A 23,128-nucleotide genomic window follows, 5' to 3' on the forward strand; every position below is an offset into this window, starting at 1 on the left:
TAAACATACAGCAACCCTAGTATACACTGGGCTCATAAAACTGATTGTAAGAGGTTAAGTGAAATTCTATATTAGCAATCAATAATGGCACCAGTAATGACAAACTTGAGTGTCTTCCAGGCACATGATAAGTAATGGACACAGGTTCAGTTGTGATAGGAATTCAGGCACATGAAGTCAAATCAGTAGTACAACCTCAGTGTATTCCAGGGATACCGCACTTTTCACCTTTTCATACCACAAATGACACACGCAACACATACACATAGACCATTAAACATTATAGCCCTCCTATTGGTAATCACAGAAACAAGGATTCTCTTTATAAATTAGATGAATTAAATAGTTCATTTTCAACGCCATAGATGTATTATCACACAGAATTATAAATGGCATATCCATCGAGCAGCTTATTATTATTATAGGCTACATTATCACTCAGTACAACACACACTAATATGTACAGTATATATATATATTCAGTAACTGTTATCAGGGGTACATATAACTTGGTAAATGTTCATGCTGGTACTGTTTATGAAGTTGTGATCAACGCAGGTTCAGGAGTGGAGAACACCCTCTACTTATCACAGCCACTCTGCAGTCATCTACTGCACCTGCCTCCACTTAATCCTAATCATCCTTGCAATCACCACTAGGGGTGTGACAGTGAATTGAACTAATAGATTTAATCAAGAATTTAATAAGCTAATCTATTAATAAATCTATCCCTATTTTGGGCATGTCATTAAAGGTTTTAAGCTTCAAGAAAATACAAAATAAAGGTTAAAAGAGTGGAGCTTGGAACTTCTTCTATATATAATGCGTTAAGTGCTTAATTGATATATTAAAAATATATACAAAAATAGAATATAATCAAATATAATCCAAAAAGTAATCGATAGCATAATTGCTAAGAAAGTTATCAAGATATCAAGAGTTACAGCCCTAATCACCACCACATGACTACACCTGCGATTGCTTACTGTAGCTATTTGTTCTGCTTCACATCCTCCTCCACCCCATTGACCCCAACCACCTCCTACCTCCTCCATTCTAGCTCTTCCTCCTTCTAAATCTATTCCTGTATGCTCTACTCTTCACTACACTACTTCACTAATCTCTTTCATTCCAATAAATCAGCTCAACTGAAGTAGAGGAGTGGTCTCTCACTCGTGAACTACGTGATATCGTCGCTGTCAGGTGGGAACCTTGTATGTCCTAAAGTGTTACTTTTCAGGGGGAAAAATAACCTGTTTTAATAGATCCAATGTAGTTAATATTTAGTCACACGCTTTATCAAATCCACACACTTAACCCACTTATATTTAAAAATCTGCAAGTTCATAATGCGTTGCATCGCAATGTGTTGTAAGCTTGTAGATCTGTTATTGTTTTACTACTTTTGTGTGACACTGTAGCATGACGAAGCAGGGCATTCATTTACAAAAGTTATTATAAAGATTATAAACGGTTTCTGCCTGACAGCGAAGATATGCAACATTAGTTATTGGTTGTAAACTGAACACATTTAAATGCAATATAATACATATTTTTATAGACTTTAGTCACAAAAAGAAGGAAAAAAAACAACTAAAAACTAAATAGCATTATTAAATTATACCAAAGCATTGCAGTCTTTTTTTATATGAAATGCTCATGGAGATGTTGAGAAGCACTCAAATGCGTTGTATGAGGTTATGAATGATAAGAGCTGCCTTTTGGTCATCACATCCTTGAGTCAAACACTATACAGTTACAGTTGAGAGCAGTGATAACTGTGAGTTCAAAGCCTGATTTATAATGTACTTAGTTGCGTACCAGTGTGTCATGCACCAAAATTAGACGATCTGTAAGCTCACAATCAACGTCTGAGCTTGTAGATCCTCTATTTTTGGTGTGTGATACCAGAGTGCAACTAGGTATAAATGAAGCATTAAGGGCCTTTCAAACGGGAAGCGAGGAACACATGCGTTGTTGCCTGGATCGACGACAGGTCTCCTCCGGGTCTGCTCAAGAGGGGCGCAACAACGCAAGCGTAAAAAGAAAAAGCGAAACAGTATCCAGGTCTGGTGAGTCGCGGGCGTGTGCACGAAACAAATTCACGGGACCGTGCTCATGTAAATACGCTTGCGTTGTCTCACCGCGACTGTGGCATGTTAACTATAGGCATGTTATATGGCTTCACGTTTGAAAGGGCCTTTACCCTGACCTTCACTGCATCAGGCAGCTGGAACTAGGTATAAATGAAGCATTACCCTGACCTTCACTGCAGCAGGCAGGTGGAACTAGGTATAAATGAAGCATTACCCTGACCTTCACTGCATCAGGCAGGTGGAACTAGGTATAAATGAAGCATTACCCTGACCTTCACTGCATCAGGCAGGTGGAACTAGGTATAAATGAAGCATTACCCTGACCTTCACTGCAGCAGGCAGCTGGAACTTGGCAGGAAGTCTTGTACATAGGTGACAGCCGCCTTGGACAAGTAAGTCATGGTGCCATAGCTGCCACTAGGGGCACTGTCGTAGAAGAAGCTGCAGATGCCAGTGGCTGGGTCCTTCTCCAGGAAATATTCACTGGCACTGAGAGATATCTAGGGGTGGTGGGAATGTCAAAGCATGTCACAGATGTATCAAGATCAAAAGTAAAACAAGACAGTGCTGTGTAATAATGGTAAGGCCTGTCCAATCTTTAGCTATAGATAGTAAGTTCCTGTGTGGGCAATTTGTGAAGTCACACAAATCACAATGCAACGGACACGTTTCGACCTGATAGGACTGTGACAACGCTGAGAAAGGCCTATCAGCTCGAAACGCATCCGCTGCTTCTCCATTAGAGGTAAATAAACCATATGAAAAGGACATGCATTGTGTGCTGGTTTCTTCTTCCCTTCTATTGCTATTATTGAGCCCTGCACCAAAATACATTCATCTATCATCTGGAGTGTGCGGGCCTTCTGCTTTTGTATTTCCAGGTTGTACACAATGCTCATGAAAATAAATGAATTACTAGGTGTGTCAGTCGCTTCCTGTGTGAATATCCCTTAGAGGTATCACCGTCTTTGGGTTAAAACTAAATTGTTTTAAAAGCCCCGGGGTCAAATTGTCTACTTTCCAATATAACATGGTAAAATATGTGACTCTACTGGCTCGCAGACTGATACTGTTGAATTGGAAGCAAGCACAGGTTCCGACTCACACTACACTTATGAAAGATGTTATGCACTATTTGCAATTGGAAAAGATAAAGTTTGAATTGAGAGGGAGTGAAGATAGATTTGTATTATGTATTGTATGTCACTTAATTACTCATTATCTGTCAATGATATTCTGAAGTTATGTCATAATACAAAATACCTAATAAAAACAGTATTTAAAAAAAAAAGAAAAAGAAAAAAAAAAACTAAATTGTTTTGTTAAAAGGTTAAAGCATTATATTCTGATAGTTATCATTGCTATAGAGTGTTCAGTCACAGGGGTCTCCCTGTCTCTCCAGCTCTTTAATAAACGGAAAATACTTTTTCAGGTAGGTGACAACATTTCAGGCAATCAGGATAGTACCCATTTATCAGCTTCATTTTATAGTGTTCAAGATCCGATTTTGTCAGCTCATTAATTTATGTCCTTTCCACTTGATTAATCTGTATCCTGACTGAGGGATTCTGTGAGACATGACATGGAGACACCTGTTACTGAACAAACACTCTATATACCAATGAGTACTATCAGAATATAGAGCTATTTAACACTTATTTTAACCAAAGAAAATCCTATATCCTACCTTTAATGCGACAAGCATGCCAAGCATAAGATCTTTCATGGTACCTGGTCATTGAGGAAGAGGTCGTTGGCCATGTGCAGGATGCGGTCCACATGGATGATCCCACCGATGCTGTCCACGTCCACATCGGCTATCAAGCTCAGAACCATCACCGTCTCCACCAGGAGCTGCCGGTACTCTGGCTGAGGCACGTGGTTCAGAACAGACTCCACGTGCACTGCAAATTTGATCTCTCCCTCCGTCATCTGTGGTACACATAGTGCCAACGCACAGGCATTCACACAGAATGATTATTGGTTAGATCGTTGAGGAAATGTAAATCCAACATGAAACTCTTTATTTCTACACTAGTTGTTCTCAAATGTGGTCTGGGGACCCCCATGGGTCCTTTGGGGGGTTCCATGGGTCCCCAGCTAAATGTGGTAGTGTAGCATCCATAGCAGAATAGAAATCTACAGGCTCACAGCGCATCAAAATGTGACATGTTCTGAGTTTGTAAAACATTTTGACAGATCTTTAAAAATTGTGAACATTTTGGAAGAATTTAAAATGGGTAAGATGGGGGTCTGCGGCCAAATACATATCCATTTGGGGATCCTTGACATGAAAACGTACTGTTCTAAAATCTCAGCAACAGCACACAACCTGACCTCTCTGGTGGTAGAGGAGGGTAACACATATCCATCGATGGACAGGCCATGGCACTTCTGTAGGATCTTCCAGACCTTCTGATAGAAACCCATTGGTACTCTGTTGATCGCACCGTCCAGCCTCCGTCTCCTGAGCCACTGGCCCTGTCTCTCTTCCCATTGAAGCTGGCCATCACCCGGACCAGTGCCCACTGGCGACAGGATCCCACTAGGGGTGGAACAGGGGCTGCTACAACGCTGTGTGGGCCGAGGAGGTTACACCATCACCACGTTGTACAGTAAGAGTTCAAACATACAGTTAACACATTACTCTGGGGTGCAAAGCAGTGCAAGTTAGATGAGCAGACAAATTAGTTTAGCAAGTGAAACTGGTTGGGTGAATATAAATTATAATATGATGAAGGTACGAATGGCACATGTCATCCTAAGACATGATACTAGGTTACTACTTACTATAATCAAATTGGAGCAAGTAAATTACTAGGCTTAGCAAGCCTAAACTAATTGAAAGCAAATAATAGGCTGAAATGGTTTACCGTAGACCGAGGTGACGTGACATTACTACTGAGGGAAAATCCGCCGCTAACAATCTACAGATAGACAGAGATGACGGGAACATCAAATAAACTGATTGTCCAACATGTCTAGCCTACACAGAGGAAAACAAAACAAAACGTATTCAAAAAACCAAGCCATTTACCAAAGAAAAGGCGGCATCATGAAGACTCTGTTGGAGTCGAAACATGTTGACTTCTTTTAACTTTTATAAATAAAGTACATCTATTTTTATCCACCCTCTCCTCATTTTTAACCTTTTGAGTGCTCGGATCGCCGTCTTTTCTTTAGTATTATAGTCCCACTGATCTTTGAAGCACCAGCCTTTACATTATTATTTTTGCACCTGGTTGATTTTCTTTTTGTCGCTTTGCAAGCCAAGCCATTTAATGCTGAAATAACAAATAATGTCTTTAAATGACTGATATCTGAAAGCAGGATAAACAGTGCATGATAAATTGACAATATTATTTGTCACTGTGGTTCTGAATCTTTGAATATGAAATTGACATTCTCAGGAGAGAATGATTTTCAAGTGAGGTGCTTGCAAGGACACTGAGGGATTTTCCCCTTTTGTAACAGGAAAGGCTGAGGAATCAGTATCAGGTTTATTGGCTAAACATGCTAAAAATAAAATAAAACATGTACAGAGTTTGACTCCAGTTCACTGACTTACTGTACTCACATTCAACAATCCACAGTCAATCAATGACAGCAATGACTAACAATAGCAAGAGTAGATGTGTGCCTATAGTAAACAGTGCTATCATATATAAAGTGAGTTTGTGAAGTGGGATTAATCTGAGCCCTGCAGGGCCCTGGTGCAAGTCAACTGACAAAAGGCAGCATGTGGTGAATGACTGACTGAGGTTCATTCACAGTTTTTTGGGGTTAGAAATGAAACAGCCGCATGCCTAGAGACAATTGTCAAACTCAACCCACGCTTAGTGGCAGCGAGTCATCCAACTGAAATGGGAACCAAGGAAACAGTGTTATTCAGCGAGCGGAAAAATAGATACAAATACGCCACTGTGACACACAATCAGTGGTGGACAGTAACTACTGTAGTACCGACTACCGTACATAAACAGATTTAAAAGCATGTACTTTTGCATATTTGAGTGTTTTTAAAAGCAGGTACTAATATATAATAATAATATTTGACCAGGAGTATCTATTAGAGATGCTCCGATAATCGGTGATCGGCAATTTACCCTATCCGGAGAAAACGATCTTTTACACCATTTAAGTGGTATAAATGTCAATCAGATATATAGTATAATATCATTTTTCATCTTTGTGACAGGCCTAAACATTCTCCCCTCCCTCCCCACACACAGTAACAGTTTTGACGTGGGTTTGACATAATAACTTTGGAAATATTCAAATTTGCCCCTTACGCACAAGATCGGTATCTGTATCGGTATCGGCCGATCATGAGAAAAACAATCTATGATCGGTCCCCAAAAACCTTATCGTAGCATCCCTAGTATCTATACTTTTATTCACGTACTGGTGTTGAGTAGTGTCCACCACTGGTCACAACATACTTTACACAACTTAACATAATCTCTTTTTGAACATGTTTACCTGTTTGATGTCACTTTTGAGCTTACGTATGCCGCTGCGTTCTGTCTTGGTGGCTCCAGTGTGACCCAGTTCATGGATAGAGATGGCAGGACTGGTGGCAGTTGAATAGATAGGGCGCACTGAAATATATCGACCAGTGTTGATTTTGACAGCAAATTTTGATTTTAGTTTTAGTCACATTTTAGTCACCTGGAATGTTTTAGTCGACTAAATATTATAACATTTTAGTCGACTAAATCTACCGTTGATTTAGTCGACTAAAATGTATTTTGGCGGGCCTTGATGCCATCGTAATGGCGGATTTTACACTTGCTTAAAATAGCCGATCTACAAGCTCACAACGCGTCGCAGCGCAACGCATTGTGAGCTTGTAGATCTGCTTGTTGATCTGCTAACTGTAAAATGAATTATACTGGATCTCTTGTCCACTAGTCCCTTCCTAACATTTTAGTCTAGTTTTTATTTGTTGACGAAATTGTCAATATATTTAGTCTTAGTTTTAATCATCATAGCTTAGTTTCATATACTTTTTTGACTGACTTATTCTTTATTTAATGCTGGTGGCGCACGCTGAAGATAGCAGATCTACAAGCTCACAATGCGTCACATTGTGAGATTGTGACATGGTTTATTTTGCTAATTTATACTACGCACAATAGGCCTGACATCGAAATTAAGAAAACGTCTTCTAAACCATGACAGTTTTCTGAAAAACCTATGTTTCTACAGTATATCAGTGGTGCTCAAACTATTTCATATCAAGTAGTAAGTACCCCAAAAATTATATGAAATTGTCCACTGACCCCCATCTGAAAATATGTTGTTCCAGGGACCCCCCAGAAGCAAAGATTTGAGTTAAAAACGTTCGCTCTGAAAGAATATATATTCAAAGATTTGCGCCACATTTTCACGATTTTTGAAAAATAGCAGATCTACAAGCTCGTAGCGCGGAACTCGGTGCCACGCTACGAGCTTGTAGATCTGCTATTTTTCAATAGCTAAAGTATAACATAATGCTTAAAACACCAAAAGGGGTTCCCGGCCAGAATGGGTTAAAAAAGAACATTTTAAAACCATGCTAGAGATGTGCTGAACAGGACCACAAATGTTGTGCTACAGCTACTGCAGAAAACAGACAGTTATGTTTGTTAGGTCTTTATAAGTGTCTTTATAAGTAATGGTTACGTTTATGGTTATTATTGGCCACGGCCAATTTCTCTAATCTGGGATTAGAGAAATTAAAGGTTTCATGACATTACACCCACACAGCCTAAACTTTGAACATTCAGTGGATTTTCTGTGTTCTGGGGCTTCCTCTGTGTGTTCCTGAAGCCTTTTGAGCTGCAATGAAAAGTCAAAATCCCTCAACAGTGACATCTGCTGGGCAAATTGTTATGTCATATATGGGATTTGGCAAATCAGAGCACTTGTATTGACATAATTCAATACTAAATCAAATCTAAACCATTATGAAATGATTAAGCTCAGGTATTACATTTGTGATGGGTACATTTTGGCATATGGCTATAAATGGTTGTGTGAGGCATTAGGTTAGATATGGCTATGCTTAGTTATAAGGTTTGGTGTGGTTATGGAGGTCAGGTTCAACATCTGGTATGGTGTTTAGCAACTGACTGTGTGCGTGACCTCAAACTCCCAGATGCAGAGACTTGTAGAAATAGAACACACTTACCACTCCTCTCCACTCCAAACTCCTTGCCACTGAGGATGTGGTGCAGCAGGTTCTTCATGTCAGATGGACTCAGGCTCATCAAGCTCTCAGACGCCTCCTCCCCTTCAAAGCCAACGAAATGTCTTTACATTCCATTTCACTGTATGTACGTAACACAATGTAGTGTACACTAGGGCTGGGGCGACATGGCTTCAAATCAATGTCACGGTTATTTCAAACCTTTACGTCGATTAGGACAGCAAATAGTGAAAATAGAATAGATCTACAATCTCGCAACACATCGCAATATGTAGAATCGTCAGTTTTTGTACGCCACCATTGTACAATGATGTATAAGACAGGCTCAGACTAATCGATTTAGTTGATTATAAAGGAAATGTTTGAATTTTGTTTGTGTCGATTCGTATAAGAAATCTAAAATTCTGGATTATATTATTAACCTACATGAGCAAGACTAAGTCGGTTGTTGGTTCTAAATATCGGTTTCAATACATTTCCCAGCCCTTGTATACACAGCAAAGTGTGTTCTATACTCTGTGTATGTGTTAATATCTACTGTACAGTGCACATGTGCGTGTGCTTCTGTCTTAGTGCACACATGCAGGTGCAGTCCTACCTGTACAGTGTAAGCTGCGTGCCAGCTCAGTGGCCATCACCTGCATGATGAGTCCTATTCTAAGTCTGAGCATGTCCCCGAACAGGGCAGGCTGGGAACGCACGTACATGGCTAGATACACCATGATCTCCTATAACACACGTACACACACACACACACACACACACACACACACACACACACACACACACACACACACACACACACACACACACACACACACACACACAAGAAGAAGAAGAAGTTACGCACAGGTTAAGGTGCCTTGAAAAACAAATAAAATCCCCTTCTTTGTATGATTCATAGGTTTACCTGAGTGAGCACAGCTATACTGATATCCTGCCCGCTGGCTTCATAAATAAGAGTGTTCAGCTCCTCTGGTGGAAGTGGACTGGACGCATAGAGTGAATAAGAAGTATTTCATTCATTTGTTATTAAGAATACCACAGTATATGTCAAACCAGAAATGTCAACATTGCCAGTCAAAATGATGACTTACGCAGTGATAACCCTCTCCCTGGGCTCAGGAGGTAGTCCTACTGTCAGCTGCTTATGGTGGGAAATCAGATCTGTGCAGGCCTGTGGAAGAAATGGAATCAGGTATTTTCTGATAATCAATCAATTTATGGGTCTCGGTACGAAACACACCACACAATAATAATAATGATTAACTGTATTTATACGGCACCTTTGCAAATAGAACTTACAAAGTGCTTTACAGTACAAATCAAAAGCCCAGTGTTGTACGGACCTCAGCCAGAACCTCCACTCTCTTGTGCAGTATTCCAGAGATGTATCTGATGAGAGCCCACTCTCTACTCAGCCCGGCCTGCACATACAGCTCCTCCAGTAGGCAACGCACACTGGCCCCTCCATGGCCAGGACCTGACACCTCCACCAGCCAATCAGGTCCCCTGAACGGCAGTAAACGGCACAGGACAGTCAGTTATTTAACTGATAGACGCCTGATACAGACTGACAACATGCTTTGTTTTGTAGTGTTTCACACAAGCACAAATAAGACCTATAGGCTTACAGAAAGGCACCAAATTGGCCTCCTTTCTATGCAAACTGCTTACAAATGTCAAGTTCACAAACACACAGAGTGAAATTTATAAGCATCTTCATAGAATTGGTGGTAAGAACTCAAATGTTTTTTATGAAATTATCCTGGCAGCAGTGAACACCACATATACTCCAGGCAAGGAAAATGAACGGTGTGTGTGTGTGTGTGTGTGTGTGTGTGTGTGTGTGTGTGTGTGTGTGTGTGTGTGTGTGTGTGTGTGTGTGTGTGTGCGCGTGTGTGTGTGTGTGTGTGTGTGTGCGACTGTGCGTGCGTGCACGTGGCCGCGTGCGTGTGTAGGCATGTTCATACTTCATGATGTACAGAACGTAGAGTATGTCTGCCTGGTCTTGCAAAGTGGGACACTCTCTTAGCTGTCGGACAAGTCCAGCAAAGTCTGTGTTCCCCTGGGAGTCTTTGGGCAGGTTCAGCTCAGCAGCGCTGTGGGACTTGAACATGAAACATAAACACATTACAAACACACACAATGTAGTCATCACTAGATCAAAGATGCTTATACTGTGTACATAACATATCCACAGGAATCACAGTGCCAACCTTGAGCTGTTTTGCATGTGCACCGTACTGCATTGAAGGAGCCCCAAGCAGGTTGAGAGATTTGCGGTGTTTGCTCATGACAGGAGTCACAGGCAGATACATGGATGACTCTGAAATACACACGCGCACACAGACGCAGGCACAAATGTACACCAAATAAACACACCCACATCTACACACCCAAATACCAACATCCTGAAGTAATGATTAAATAGCAGTCAACTCACTGGGCATGTTCAGACCCTGAACCTGGGCCATGAGGGACAGGATGTCTCTGGTGGTGTGTTGAGCACTGAACACATGCTGCTGCCCCCCACTGATGGGAGGGAGGTGAGCTGTGGCAGAGGTGCTCTGCAGTAGCTGGGTGAGGTGCTGGTCAAACATGTCTCCTGGTCCACCTGGAGAAGAGAATGGTCCATGTAATGTACTGTACACACAACCAGATGACAACAGGCTAAACACGACTCAAGAACTTGTCGTCGCCATCGAACCTGAAGGCTGACAGTTGTCGTCATCGTAGCTCCCGTCGTACTCCTCCTCCTCCTCCAGTAAGCTGTCATCAGTGTCCCCGTCCAGGAAGCTGAGGCGCGTATGGAAGGATGTGGTCTGGAAGGAGGCGAGGTCTGACAGCTGTACCCTGGAATAACAACAAGCTTACTGATTCCTGCATTCAATCACCTTTTCTATGATCCAGTTAGTCACAGAACACAGAGACACACCTGGCTCCCGCAAAGTAACCATCCTGTAGTTTCCTCACGGTTGCTAGGATACATGGATCGATCCCTTCGCCATCTTCAACTGAAGAAAAATGATCATGACTACTTAGTAGTTGTTACATATCAAGATGTCTCCTCTAATATCGCCGTTATCTCCCATTCTTTTCCTTGTTAGTCGGGATCACTTATGCCATCCAAATACCAGCCTCTAGCTATCAACCCAATAACATTTATAGTGTTCATTTACTATTTCTAAACATATATCATTGCTGTTGGGCAGAAACCACATATCTCCATATTTCAACTCGGTATGTTTTTTTCTTCTTCCATACTTCTGTGTGGAGTTTGCATGTTATCACCGTGTCCCCTAGGGTAAGTACCCTCACAAAAAACATGCCTCCCCATGTCAGCTGGGGCGCCTGATGGAGGGGAAAGGAACTGGTTGGAATAACGTGTTCCTTCCACGTGCTATGGCTACGTCCTAACGGGGAACACCCCCCCCCCCCCCCCCCCCCTGTCAAGTGATAAGAAGCGCCCTGCTAACTCCTCATGCATTGAAGGAAGCATGAGCTCAGTTCGGGGCTGGTGGGTTACAAAAATCGTGAGATACAATTTTTAAGAAAGAAATAATTACTACATTGGATCCATTAGAATGCAGGTTACTTTGTACATTTCCTGAAAAGTAACAGTGTTTTGGACATACAGGTTTCAGTTGGAGGATGGAGCACCATGTGAGGATGTGAGTCCTACCCAGCATGTTGCGAGTGATGGGGAAGGTGAGTGTGGGTCGTCCAGTCATTCTCCAGCAGGAGGACAGGTAGGCCAGCTCCGTGCGCAGCATCTCCACGATCATCTGGTTGTCCAGAGCTAGGTAGAAATGATGCTGGTCCAAGAACTGCAGCCATGACGCAAACATGAGGGGAAACGTTTCAATATTATGATTATTTAAAACTTTTGCCTCGATCACGAAAAAAAATATATGTGGTGAAAATGGCAGATCTTCAAGCTTACACCGCGTCACATTTTGCAAGGCACCATTGTGCAATGAAGAATAATGCAGTATTAAGTGGTTAATCAGACTAATCAATTTTGTCAAAGTTTATCTGTGTCGATTCGTTGACATAAGAAAAAACTAAACACAAATACCCTGCATCTTGATTATTCGATAAACCTAAATGATCAAGATTAAGGGCCACTGTTTTACCTGAGGAGTGAATGCGTAGGTCCGGTTTCTGATTCCGTATAATTTAGAAGTTCCCAGAACTCCAATGTGCCTGTAGGGCCTCCCACTCAAATTCAGTTTCTTACATTGTCCTGTGGAAACAGCACATTGTCCTTACAGTCGCATATACAGTGCGCAGGCAGTCAAACACACTCACAGTCACAGCAATACTAATAATAATGATAGATGATGCCAGAAGACAGTGATTGGTACCTAGTTTGACGTAGATGTGACTGAGGATGCGAGCAGTCATGACTCTGATGGGCAACACCTCTGATACTGTCTGAACCTCGATGCCATAGTCCTTCAACAAGTCCTGGATCTCCTTCGACTCGGCTAGAACACAGACTGGACACGCACGCGCGCGCACGCGCACATGCACACGCACACACACACACACACGCACAGAAAACTGTCATCAGTGTCTATACACACACAGACCACACACTGTACATTGTGGATTGTAGATATTATCAGGCCAGTATAAAGTAATGCATTAGTCACAGTACTAATGGAGGAGGAGGGCATGCAGAGAATAACCCAGGAGGGCAGAGAATGGAGGCAGACCTTGAACCACAACATCAGGCTTGATATCGGTAGAGAATCTCCTGTTGAGCGGGTCTACTTCCCCTGGGGCAAGAAAACCCTGATGATGACACACAGAGAGCCAAAGGATGGAGGCTGCTTTACTTTACGTTCATTATATCTACGAGTTCAGAGCAAAATGGTCACCATGTGAATGTGGTATATATAGCAATGGTTCTCAACCTTTTCAGGCCGTGACCCTGCAAAAGAATCGTATTTGAAATAGGGATGTCCCGATCACGATTTGTTGCTTATGCCATATCACAATAGTACAATATCCAAAATCACAGACAGTCACAATATCCAGTCTAATATCATGATATGGATATAATATTGATACTATATGTCCAGATCACGTTTTTTTGCTCCCGATCCGATTCCGATCATTTGAAAATGATGTGGATCGGCCCCGATTTCCGATCACATGATCTCACAAGCTTGTAGATCAGCTATTATCACAATTTTTGCCTCGCTAGTTTCTTATATTATTCGACAATCTGCCCAATGTTTGACCAGTGTGTATATTATAGTTTCTTGATTAAGTTTGATTCTTTCTTTTTGAGGTATTAAAAAGGCCTTAAAAGTCCTTAAATTGCCACTTCACTTAGTTTTGTTTTTGCCATAAATTGTGAAAAGAAATCAATAAAAATATTATTGGAAAAAATAAAAGCCACTTCACTGTCATTTGGGAACCCCCTGGGGACCAGAACCACTGGTATATTATAGGAGTATACGGCTCACACTACATGATATTCCCTATGACTTACCTCAGCCAAAAGACAGCCTAAGATGTAGAGTGACTGAGCCCACATGTGAGGCAGCTGCCCCAAAGCCACTCTGTCCACTGTGTGAGGGTTGCTGTACTCTTCCTCCATCTGCGAAGAACACAACATCACATGTTCTACGATTCATTTGTTGAATGTTGCATGTTTGACAGCTCAGATGCTGTTGCAAAGAAGCAAAACCATACTAGAAGAGTTGATTTCATATGATGTGCACCCATGAAAGAATCACAAGGAGTTGTTTTGCTATAGTAGTAGATGGCCATACCTACCACTGTAAAAGTGAGTGTTACATGTCATTTGTTTTCATTCTCAGAGTTAAATTAACACTGAGGATTGTACTGTCTATCTACAAGAATAGAATAGAATAGAATAGATTGAATAGAATAGAATACCTTCTCATGTGGTACAGCATAAAGTTCAGGCACCAGTTTGATGCCATTCTTCCCTCTAATCAGAATGCCCTCCAGAGCCTCGCGGTACTCCTCTACCTGTGTGCCAATGTTGAATGCAAGTGTTTTATTTACATCTGGATGTTTGAATTTCAATCAATTTATTTTTCCAGGGGCTATTTTATCACACTGTTCAATCAATCTGCACTTTAAAATGCAATCTGCACTTGAAAATGGTCATTGCTCGTCAGTAATTGGGTCGTCATCACAGGGCTATACATGCTAGTCCTTTAACTCTGTGGTTCTCAAAATGGGGTCCGGAGACAACCAGGGGTCCTTGGGGGGTTCCAGGGGATCCCCAGTAAAATGTGTTAATATAGTTCAACCACTTTAACCCTGTAGTGTATACATCTACAAGCTCTGAGTCTGAACAACACAAATCTTGTATGGGCGTCCCTTTCACAGAATAATTTTAGATGGGGGTCCATGCTTTAAGTGACTGGAAGTAATACTACATGGCATGCTCCTTATGGACTCTGTGTTTTACTCTATTACCTGTACTTGGTCTCCATTAAAGATGCCATCCAGAATGAGAAATGTCCAGAACACAGGCCACTCACATTCTATATTCTCAAACAGCTTCAGCTCAGCGGGGTCATAGTGCAGACGAGAGGGGTCCTGGGAGACATACGCAAAGCACCTTCCAGCTTGACTTAGAATGAGGCATGCAGTAAAAACAGACAAATACTGTACATTCACTTTATTTATTTTTTATAATTTTTATCCCACGATTTTGTAACCCATTTTTTCACCCCTGTGTCAATTATCTAATGTGATCCTGGGCTCTACACACCCTCCGCCAACCTAGTCCCCATATATGGGGGACATGGGGAGAGCAACGGACTTGAACTCATGCTTCCTTCATGCCTGAGTGTCCAAGTTGCTCCTTTACACCTGACAGGGGGGAGTTTCCCTGGTTGGACGTAGCGCGTGGAAGGAACACGTTATTCCAACCAGTTCCTTTCCCCTCAATCAGGCGCCCTGGCTGGCCAGGGGGAGGCAGTTTAGAGACCAGGATTACTGCATGTTTTTTGTGAGGGTACCTACCCTAGGGGACACGGGGAGAACATGCAAACTCCACACAGAAAGGCCCTTTCGCCAACCCCGCCTCAGGTATGGGCACTGATGACGTGGAGGAGGAAACACGCCGCCAGCACCCACAGCGTCCCGAGCGGGAATCGAACCCAGGACCTTCTAGCTGTGAGGCGACAGCACTACCAACTGTGCCACCGTGCCCCCGTACATTCACTTTAAATAAGAGAAATGTAAATATTTATTATGTGTCACATTATGCCCTATTTTGCACGTCTAAATTGCCAGGTCTCATGAACTAATTTGAAGCCACTGAAGCGGATTCTAAAAATGTCTTCTAAATCCTGACCTACGTTTTATGAAAAGCGTATGTTGCTATATACAGTATATTATATTAGTATTATATATAGCAACAGCTAATGGTGCTAAGGTGTTCCCGGATTGCAAAGTATAACTTTGTGTTCCAGGTCTGGTGACATTCAAAAATAAAGGTTTTGTAATTTTTCTTCTTCTTCTTCTTTTTCTGACCTCAATTGCACCCAAAAAAACAGAACTTTGAACATTCAGTGGATTTTCTGTGGTCTGGAGTTTTCTGAATAATTAGGCTCAAACAAGTGCTCTGATCTGATTCGTGTTCACTGTCCACAAATCCCACCCCCTCCCCTGTCTGCCCCTCCCCTCCCCTATGCTTCAGTCCCTGGCGGGGCAGAGCAGAGGCGATGATTGACAGGCAAAATCCCTCAACAGTGACATCTGCTGGCAAATTGTTATGTTTTCACTGCAACTCAAAAGGCTTCAGAACACAGAGAGAAAACCCCAGACCACAGAAAATCCACTAAATTGTCCAATGTTCAGGTTGTTTCTGTTTCATGCGAGTATGCAACATTTTGTGACGTGTCTGCAACCGTATTGTGTCGACGTCGGTCGACACTCGCTCAAAGCATAAATTGGCCTTTAGGAATCCCTATTTCTGGTTTACTCCTAAACAAAAGATATTTAAATATACTTTAGAAAACAGAATGGACAAAGAAGGCGTTACCTCTCGAGGACAGCGGTATCCATCCCTGATAAAACGACAGCAGCCATATCGACCCTGAAAGTGTGTGGAGTAGAAATGTTATAGTGCTTATTATCCAATAACAACATAGAACAGAATGGAATCATGCGAGAATTAAGCGAGAATACATTTTACAGCTAAAATAACCGGCTGAGACTTTCTTTGTAGACTGTACCTGCAGCTTGCTTATTATCTCAGACTTGGTGATGGCAACCAGGTCAGCATCCTCAACCGCAAAGGCTGGGAATGAGATGACAGACAGAAGTCCAGCATCTATCTCTTTGGAGGTGGAGGCCCTCGGCAGCATGGAGCACAGGATGGACTGGGGAGAGGACATAGACATGACTTCAAATCAATATCACCATTATTATTAATGATTATTATTAATGATCGATTAATCGATTAATGATCGATTAATGATCGATTATCTGAGGCCGATAAATCCAGTTGTCTGAAAAACATATGATGCTATATCAGTGGTGCTCTAACTTTTTCATTTCAGGGACGCCCCAAAATCATTATGTATTTGGCCCATCTCAAAATATTTAATTCCAGGGACCACCAGAAGCAAAGATTTTAGTTAAAAATGTAAAAGAAATGTATAGATTAAAAGATTTGCACAAACGTTCATGATTATTTATTTTAAATAGCAGATCTACAAGCTCATGAAGTAACACGCTATGAGCTTGTATATCTGCTATTTTTGAATAGCCAAAGTATAAAATTACACAGACGATGCCTTCCCGGTTTTAATGGGTTAAAAGAAATAGTGAAGATAACTGGTCTACAAGCTCACAACCCTGCTTCTCGGTTATTCGATTAACGTACAAGTTATTGGTTCTAAATATCAGTTTCGACATATTTTATATGAATTGCCCAGCTGAGTACAGTGATAGGCCAATAGACACAGGCGGCCTACATGTGAAAATATCAGTTGCACAGGCTGACGTAAGGGTAAAATGGTCTCCATGAAAATAAATAGTCACTTGAATGAAGACGGTGAAGATGTTCGTAACAGTATTTAGTCAGTCAGTGAGAACAGAACAATGGGCAGCAGGTCAGTCATAGCCTGGCTAATAAGCCAGACTAATATCACACAACACTGTCGCGGTATATCAGTCTGGGCTGGCTCCACTTGGATTTCATTTCCCGGGGAACATTTTCTCTTTGACGCAATTGGTCAGAGCTACTGTCAGTCAAAAGTCTCAAGCATTGAACGTCACTGTACCAAAGCCCGCCCATATTGCATACCGTGTCCCGATTGGTCCGACCTGTTCTCGATTGTAGGAAAGAGGCGTGCTACTGAGCCTCGCCAGACCGAAATCCGCTGGTAGGCAACTTTTTTTTGCCAACGGCTGATTCGGTCTGGTTTATTAACCAGGCTAGGTCAGTCATACCTGGCAGTGTTCCACCTCGTCTGGTAAAACATGGATCACTGACTTTGGCCCTCCATTCACCCCAAAGAGATCTAACTCATCTATAGCCTCCAGAGCTGCCTGTGAACACACACACACACACACACACACACACACACACACACACACACACACACACACACACACACACACACACACACACACACACACACACACACACACACACACACACACACACACACACACACACACACACACACACACACACACACACACACACACACACACACACACACACACACACACACACACACACACACCTGGAAAATTAACACACAGGTCTACTTTCTTGTTTTTCGTTGTTTCGTTTTTATGCTGATGTTATGCACCACTCAGTGATTATTCGGGGTTGGAAGGCAACAGTGAAACAGTGAGATGTACAACACATACCTTGGCCATGCCCACAGAGCTGCCATTGAGCTCAGGGATGCCCTGGTTCGTCTTGTCTCCTCGCTCCCACATCCCATAATCCTACAGGAACAAAGATCATCATGGCAACACCAACAGCCTCTTACCCCCTGCCTACTATTGCTGCTTAACCCATTATAGGCGGTAACCGCTTTTTGTAACTATACCTTTCAGGACGGAAACCCCTTTTGGGGTAGTTGTTGCTATATGTACAGTATACTGTAGCAACATACATTTGTCATTTTTGAATAAATATTTTAAGGTTTTCAGAAAATGTTTTTAGAATCGGCCTCAGTCCTAAATGGTTAAACGCTTGATTCTTCCTTAAACTCCCCCTCTCATATGCCCATGCTTGCAACTCTCTCACCAGATACGTACAGTACATGGCCCTGCCCTTCACAATATTAATGTTCTTCATTATACCAGCGAAATGACTTGTCCCCTCCCTTTCTCACAATATTTCCTGTAGCTCTCTGCAACATCCCTCCTCTATTCTCCCGGGTCTTCTTCTTACTGTCCATCCAATATCCATAAGTGTGTGCCTCTATCTCTCGGTGTTCTCTGTATTTAACGTAAATCTCTCCCACCACCTCATAAGAGTGCTACTTACTGCTACTTTGTAGGCAGCCTCTATGTAGAAGACCAAGTTCTGGATGAAGGCTACCTCGTCCAAGTTAGAGATGACACGCAGACCTGCACAAAGACATCACATGCAACACGCCATTAACAATAAAGATACATAAATAAAGAGACAATATGACGTAATGAGTTACATTATGACGTAAATTCTCCCTTCATTGTCAATGGCGTTTACAAAACAAACATTGAACTAAAGACAAACATTAAACCTTTGTATAGGAGGGGCTAGCGCCCCTCAAAAATGCAAGGTATGGTTTTGTGCTGGGCTACCTCCAAACAGACATAGTCAGTAACACAGACAAACGATCATGAACATATTATATATCATATCTGGGTTTCCTACAGTATATGCACACAGCAAGATCCTCAGTTGTCCATTTGAGGGGTTTTTTTTTCCACTGAGGATTTTGTAGTGTAAGAACAGCGAGCCTACCTGAGGCAGTCATCTGTGCCAGGAGCAACAGGTAAATGGAGGTGGCATCCACCTGCAGATGGCCCCACTGGTCGTCTCCCACCACTGTGGCACAGGTGGGTGTGTCGTACTTTGCATGCAGGCAGTCCTTCGGACTCTGGGTGTGTTTGAATTTCTCCACCTTGTCCACCTGTAGTGACAAACAGGTGTCACTGGTCATGAAGTCAGGTTTCCCTAGTGGCTTTCTTTCAAATATGGGTCAGACTGGACCAAGAATAGCATCGTTAAAATGGCAGAGCATACAAATCCTGACAGCTTAAATCAGTGGTTCTCAATGTGGGGTCCGGGGATCCCTGGGTGTCTGTGGAGGGGGTCCCACTCCCCAGCAAAATTAATATAGCATCAAAATCAGTTTAACCACTTTGACTTTAACCCTGTATACATTGGCATTTTGAAAATAGCTGATCTACAAGCTCACAACGCGTGGCAATGTGACACATTGTGAACTTGTAGATCTGCTATTTTCAACAACAAAAAATAACACAAATCTTGTAAGTGGTCATTACCACTACAACTTTTCAGATGGGGGTCCGTGGCCGAATATATATTAATTTGGCGGTCCTTGACATCAAAAGGTTTGAGAACCACTGGCTTAAGTTGTTGATTGTTACTGACTGGGTGGAAAAAACAATAGGGCACTAGAGTGACTTACCTGCCTCATCATGCATTGCAAAAGTCCTTGCATCAGTTTCACCACACTCTGCCAAAAAACAATTATAGATAGCCACTTAAGCACTATTCAAACATTTTCAAAACTTTTCAGGACTAAAAACATTTTAAAATACTTAGCCGATCTAGAGCGGTTGTGAGCTTGTAGATTGGCTATTTTAACTAATTAAAAATGTTTTTTCAAAATAGTAAAAAAAAAAAAAGACAAAAAAAGACAAAGCCGTTTAGGGATAAAGCACCTGTGAAAATAGGGCCCACTGCCTCCTTCTCTCTAGGGCTAGGCAATTTATCCATATTATATAAAAAATATTATCATGATATGAGACTATAATCGTCTGGGATTTTGGATATCTTGTCCTGGTTTGGATGACTTAAAATAGCTACAAACTCACAATGCGTTGAGAGCTTGTAGATCTGTTATGTTCTCTATTTTATTTTTTTATGTTTAGGGAAATAATCATATCTCTGTCTGGAAGAAACCACCTAACTCCAAAATGTTCATTTTTCAGGAAATGAAAAAACATCAAGCTCAAGTGGAGTTAGGAGGTTTTTGTCAAAGCGCTTTTTAACACTTTTCATTTGGCAATATTTTCTTTAACCAAGACACAGACATAAAGGGTATTCAATAGCACTGACTTGTGAAAAAAATAATAATAAAAATAAAGATGGCTAAACGGGTGGAGTTTGAGGTTTCCGAAGCACTTTTTAATATTGGTTCAATATTTTTTAACCAACATGCAGAAATAAAGGGTGTTCAATAGCATTGATTTATGAAAAAAAATTAATGTCACAATATCGATATTGAGGTATTTTGGCTAAAAAGTATTGTGCTGTTTGTTTTTGTCCATGTATCACACAGCCCTACACGTGCAGCCTACCTGTTCCAATTCATAGGCCTTGGCCCTGTCTTCATCCCGGTCTGCATTCTTGCGGTAGGCCATGCCCAGCCCCCACACAGACAGCACACTATATACATTATCCCTCACCCATGCGTCCTTCAACTCTGTGCTGGCAGCCAGTAAACCTGTCACTGGGTTCTGGAATACACACACACACGCAAGCACACACAAGCACACACACGCGCACACACACACACACACACACACACACACACACACACACACACACACACACACACACACACACACACACACACCACATTGTTGAGGGGTGCTATAGCCCCTCCCCTCCTATATTCAGCTATTAGTGTAGATTTTCGTCTTACACGAACTTTAAATTCCCATGGACAATGAATGAAGAATACGTCATATGTGTCTGAGCAAATAGACATGTTACGTCATGATGATGTATGATGATCGCCCCTCACTTCAGTTCACACAGGTGTGATTTTGTTGGATGTGGAAAGCTATTCAATAATGATTTTGCGTAGATAATTTCAACTGCTAAAATAATAAACATTAACAATAATTAAACAAACTGTTTTGTATGAACTATTTACATGTAGGCCATATGTTATACTGCACTGTATATGACAATTAGGTCACAGGTTTAAACACAGCCTTCAACAGAGTGCACAGTGAATTCAAGTGGCCAACAGAACAGATAAGCTCTCAGCCTATTTATTTTGGGCTTGAACTTTAACTTTGCTCACGCACAGAGCAAGCATGGCAGAGGCAGATAATACCAATGGTGGAAAAAAGTACTCACATTTCTTTACGTGAGTAAAAGTATCAATACTGCAGCAGTGCAGTACAAATACTCTGTTACAAGTAGCCTAGAATGAATATGAAGATCAAACAACATACAGCTTAATTACTACATTTAAAAAACTACCAAAAATACATTTCCCCACACAAGCTGCTAACAATCCCAGTGAGTACATCAGTGGTTCTCAACATGGGTCTGGGGGGCCGGGTTGGGGGGTTCCAGGGGGGACCCTAAAGACTCCCCATGCTTGCTAAATGATTGAACCAAATGGATGCTTTACGAGTCTGTACTCCGAGTGTAGCTACAATGGACCCGTAATCCACTGATTTACAGTGTAGAATGGGGTCCCAGACGAAATTCGTATCAAATCTAATGTACTGTACATCAAAGTGGGTGAAGGGGAGAGGGAGAATCGCTTACCTGATGGCATAGGATAGTTTCATGGACTAGCCTAGCATACCCGTCAAGTCTCACTCCGGAATTACTGCGGCTCCTCATTATTACGCTGGCTGGTGATCACTGTGTGTGCAGAAAACAGACCACCCAAATTGCATTGGAGATTATTGCGAATATGGTATTTGCATATAAAATGATAAATGCACGCATTGCACGGAGCTAAATTGGCTAGACTGCGCAATAATCCATGGACCATGGGTACGACTGTCGAGCGATCCCTACATTGTCGATGTCTACCAGTGGTCCATGATCCATCTTGTGTTCAGATGATGTCCTTGTCCTGCATGGGTCTGCGCGGTCTGTCACGTTCACTTCAGCTCCAGCTGTAGCTCTGCTTCGCAGAGTAGCATCCAGCCGCAGCACAACACGAATCACAACCTGTTGTAATTAACAGATGTTATGTAATGTAATGTTATGTTATCAAGGTCACATTGCAGATATCAAGGTCACACTGAAGAGAGTCATACTTGTGACTTTTCTTTTCGGGGAAATGTCAATGCATATGATGTGAATGTTATTGGTGGAGCACTGGAGCTGTGAGTCGTTCACTTTGGTACAACATCCGTTCTTCTGTCTACAAAAACACATGAATCATGAATCGCCAGCAGGGGGTACCAGATCACCTGTTTACTAATGAAAGCTGTGGTCTGTGCTGGACTTATTCCATATTCATTCATATACAGCGCGCGTTTGGAAACGTGCCCACACTGTACGGCCATGAAAATGTCAGTGCATGCATGCATACATCAAACAAAAAGTTCAGAAATGTGTGTTTGGTATAGATTTTGTTTATAATGTAACAATGTTCCTTTCCGGTGTAAAGCCAGTTCCCTTTTCAATTGTGCCCGGTTTGTAAGGAATAAAAACAACCTTATTAGGAAGGGGGAAAAGGAAAACGTATTTGAGCAGCACAGAACAGCAGCTGTTTGGCAATATAGGATGTTTGATAAGCATCCTCAGTAAACACAAAATGTAATACAAAATAAACTGTGATTAAAATCATGAAATCAGAATGATGAGACATTT

The 23,128-nt window shown here is 41.8% G+C and overlaps 1 protein-coding gene across 2 annotated transcripts; it reads right to left on the reverse strand.

The window, feature by feature from the left end:
• Nucleotides 1-1,064: 1,064 nt before the first annotated feature.
• Nucleotides 1,065-22,677, reverse strand: LOC306920723 (phosphorylase b kinase regulatory subunit alpha, liver isoform-like). Of its 2 annotated transcripts, XM_079497569.1 has the most exons (33): nucleotides 22,570-22,677; nucleotides 22,325-22,480; nucleotides 22,067-22,165; nucleotides 20,857-21,015; nucleotides 19,962-20,009; nucleotides 19,271-19,439; nucleotides 18,809-18,891; nucleotides 18,181-18,261; nucleotides 17,752-17,850; nucleotides 16,530-16,676; nucleotides 16,337-16,390; nucleotides 14,761-14,883; nucleotides 14,209-14,304; nucleotides 13,799-13,906; nucleotides 13,014-13,092; nucleotides 12,660-12,794; nucleotides 12,429-12,538; nucleotides 11,975-12,119; nucleotides 11,228-11,306; nucleotides 11,000-11,145; nucleotides 10,736-10,906; nucleotides 10,509-10,618; nucleotides 10,263-10,399; nucleotides 9,639-9,801; nucleotides 9,387-9,466; nucleotides 9,200-9,278; nucleotides 8,888-9,017; nucleotides 8,272-8,373; nucleotides 6,579-6,697; nucleotides 4,970-5,023; nucleotides 4,434-4,670; nucleotides 3,828-4,028; nucleotides 1,065-2,596 (listed from the first exon to the last, which is right to left on the reverse strand). In XM_079497569.1, the coding sequence occupies exons 3-33, from the start codon at nucleotides 22,142-22,144 to the stop codon at nucleotides 2,423-2,425; spliced, it is 3,696 nt and encodes a 1,231-aa protein (XP_079353695.1). In that variant the 5' UTR covers nucleotides 22,145-22,165; nucleotides 22,325-22,480; nucleotides 22,570-22,677; the 3' UTR covers nucleotides 1,065-2,422. The 2 variants fall into 2 exon arrangements, with proteins under 2 accessions (XP_079353695.1, XP_079353696.1); XM_079497570.1 differs by lacking the exons at nucleotides 22,325-22,480; nucleotides 22,570-22,677 and adding an exon at nucleotides 21,647-21,713 and having other exon boundaries at nucleotides 22,067-22,150.
• Between the last annotated feature and the right edge of the window lie 451 nt (nucleotides 22,678-23,128).

Source organism: Electrona antarctica (genome assembly GCF_951216825.1).
Source record: "Electrona antarctica genome assembly, chromosome: 3".
NCBI lineage: Eukaryota > Metazoa > Chordata > Actinopteri > Myctophiformes > Myctophidae > Electrona > Electrona antarctica.

What these genes read in the sequence shown, in the direction of transcription:
- LOC306920723 (XM_079497569.1), bottom strand. Translation starts at nt 22,144, where the DNA reads ATGAGGAGCCGCAGTAATTCCGGAGTGAGACTTGACGGGTATGCTAGG. An exon ending in GCTCTGTGGGCATGGCCAAG is followed by an intron (nt 17,851 to 18,180) that starts GTATGTGTTGTA and finishes GTGTGTTCACAG; the next exon opens with GCAGCTCTGGAGGCTATAGA. An exon ending in CACATGCAAAACAGCTCAAG is followed by an intron (nt 10,400 to 10,508) that starts GTTGGCACTGTG and finishes TTCATGTTCAAG; the next exon opens with TCCCACAGCGCTGCTGAGCT.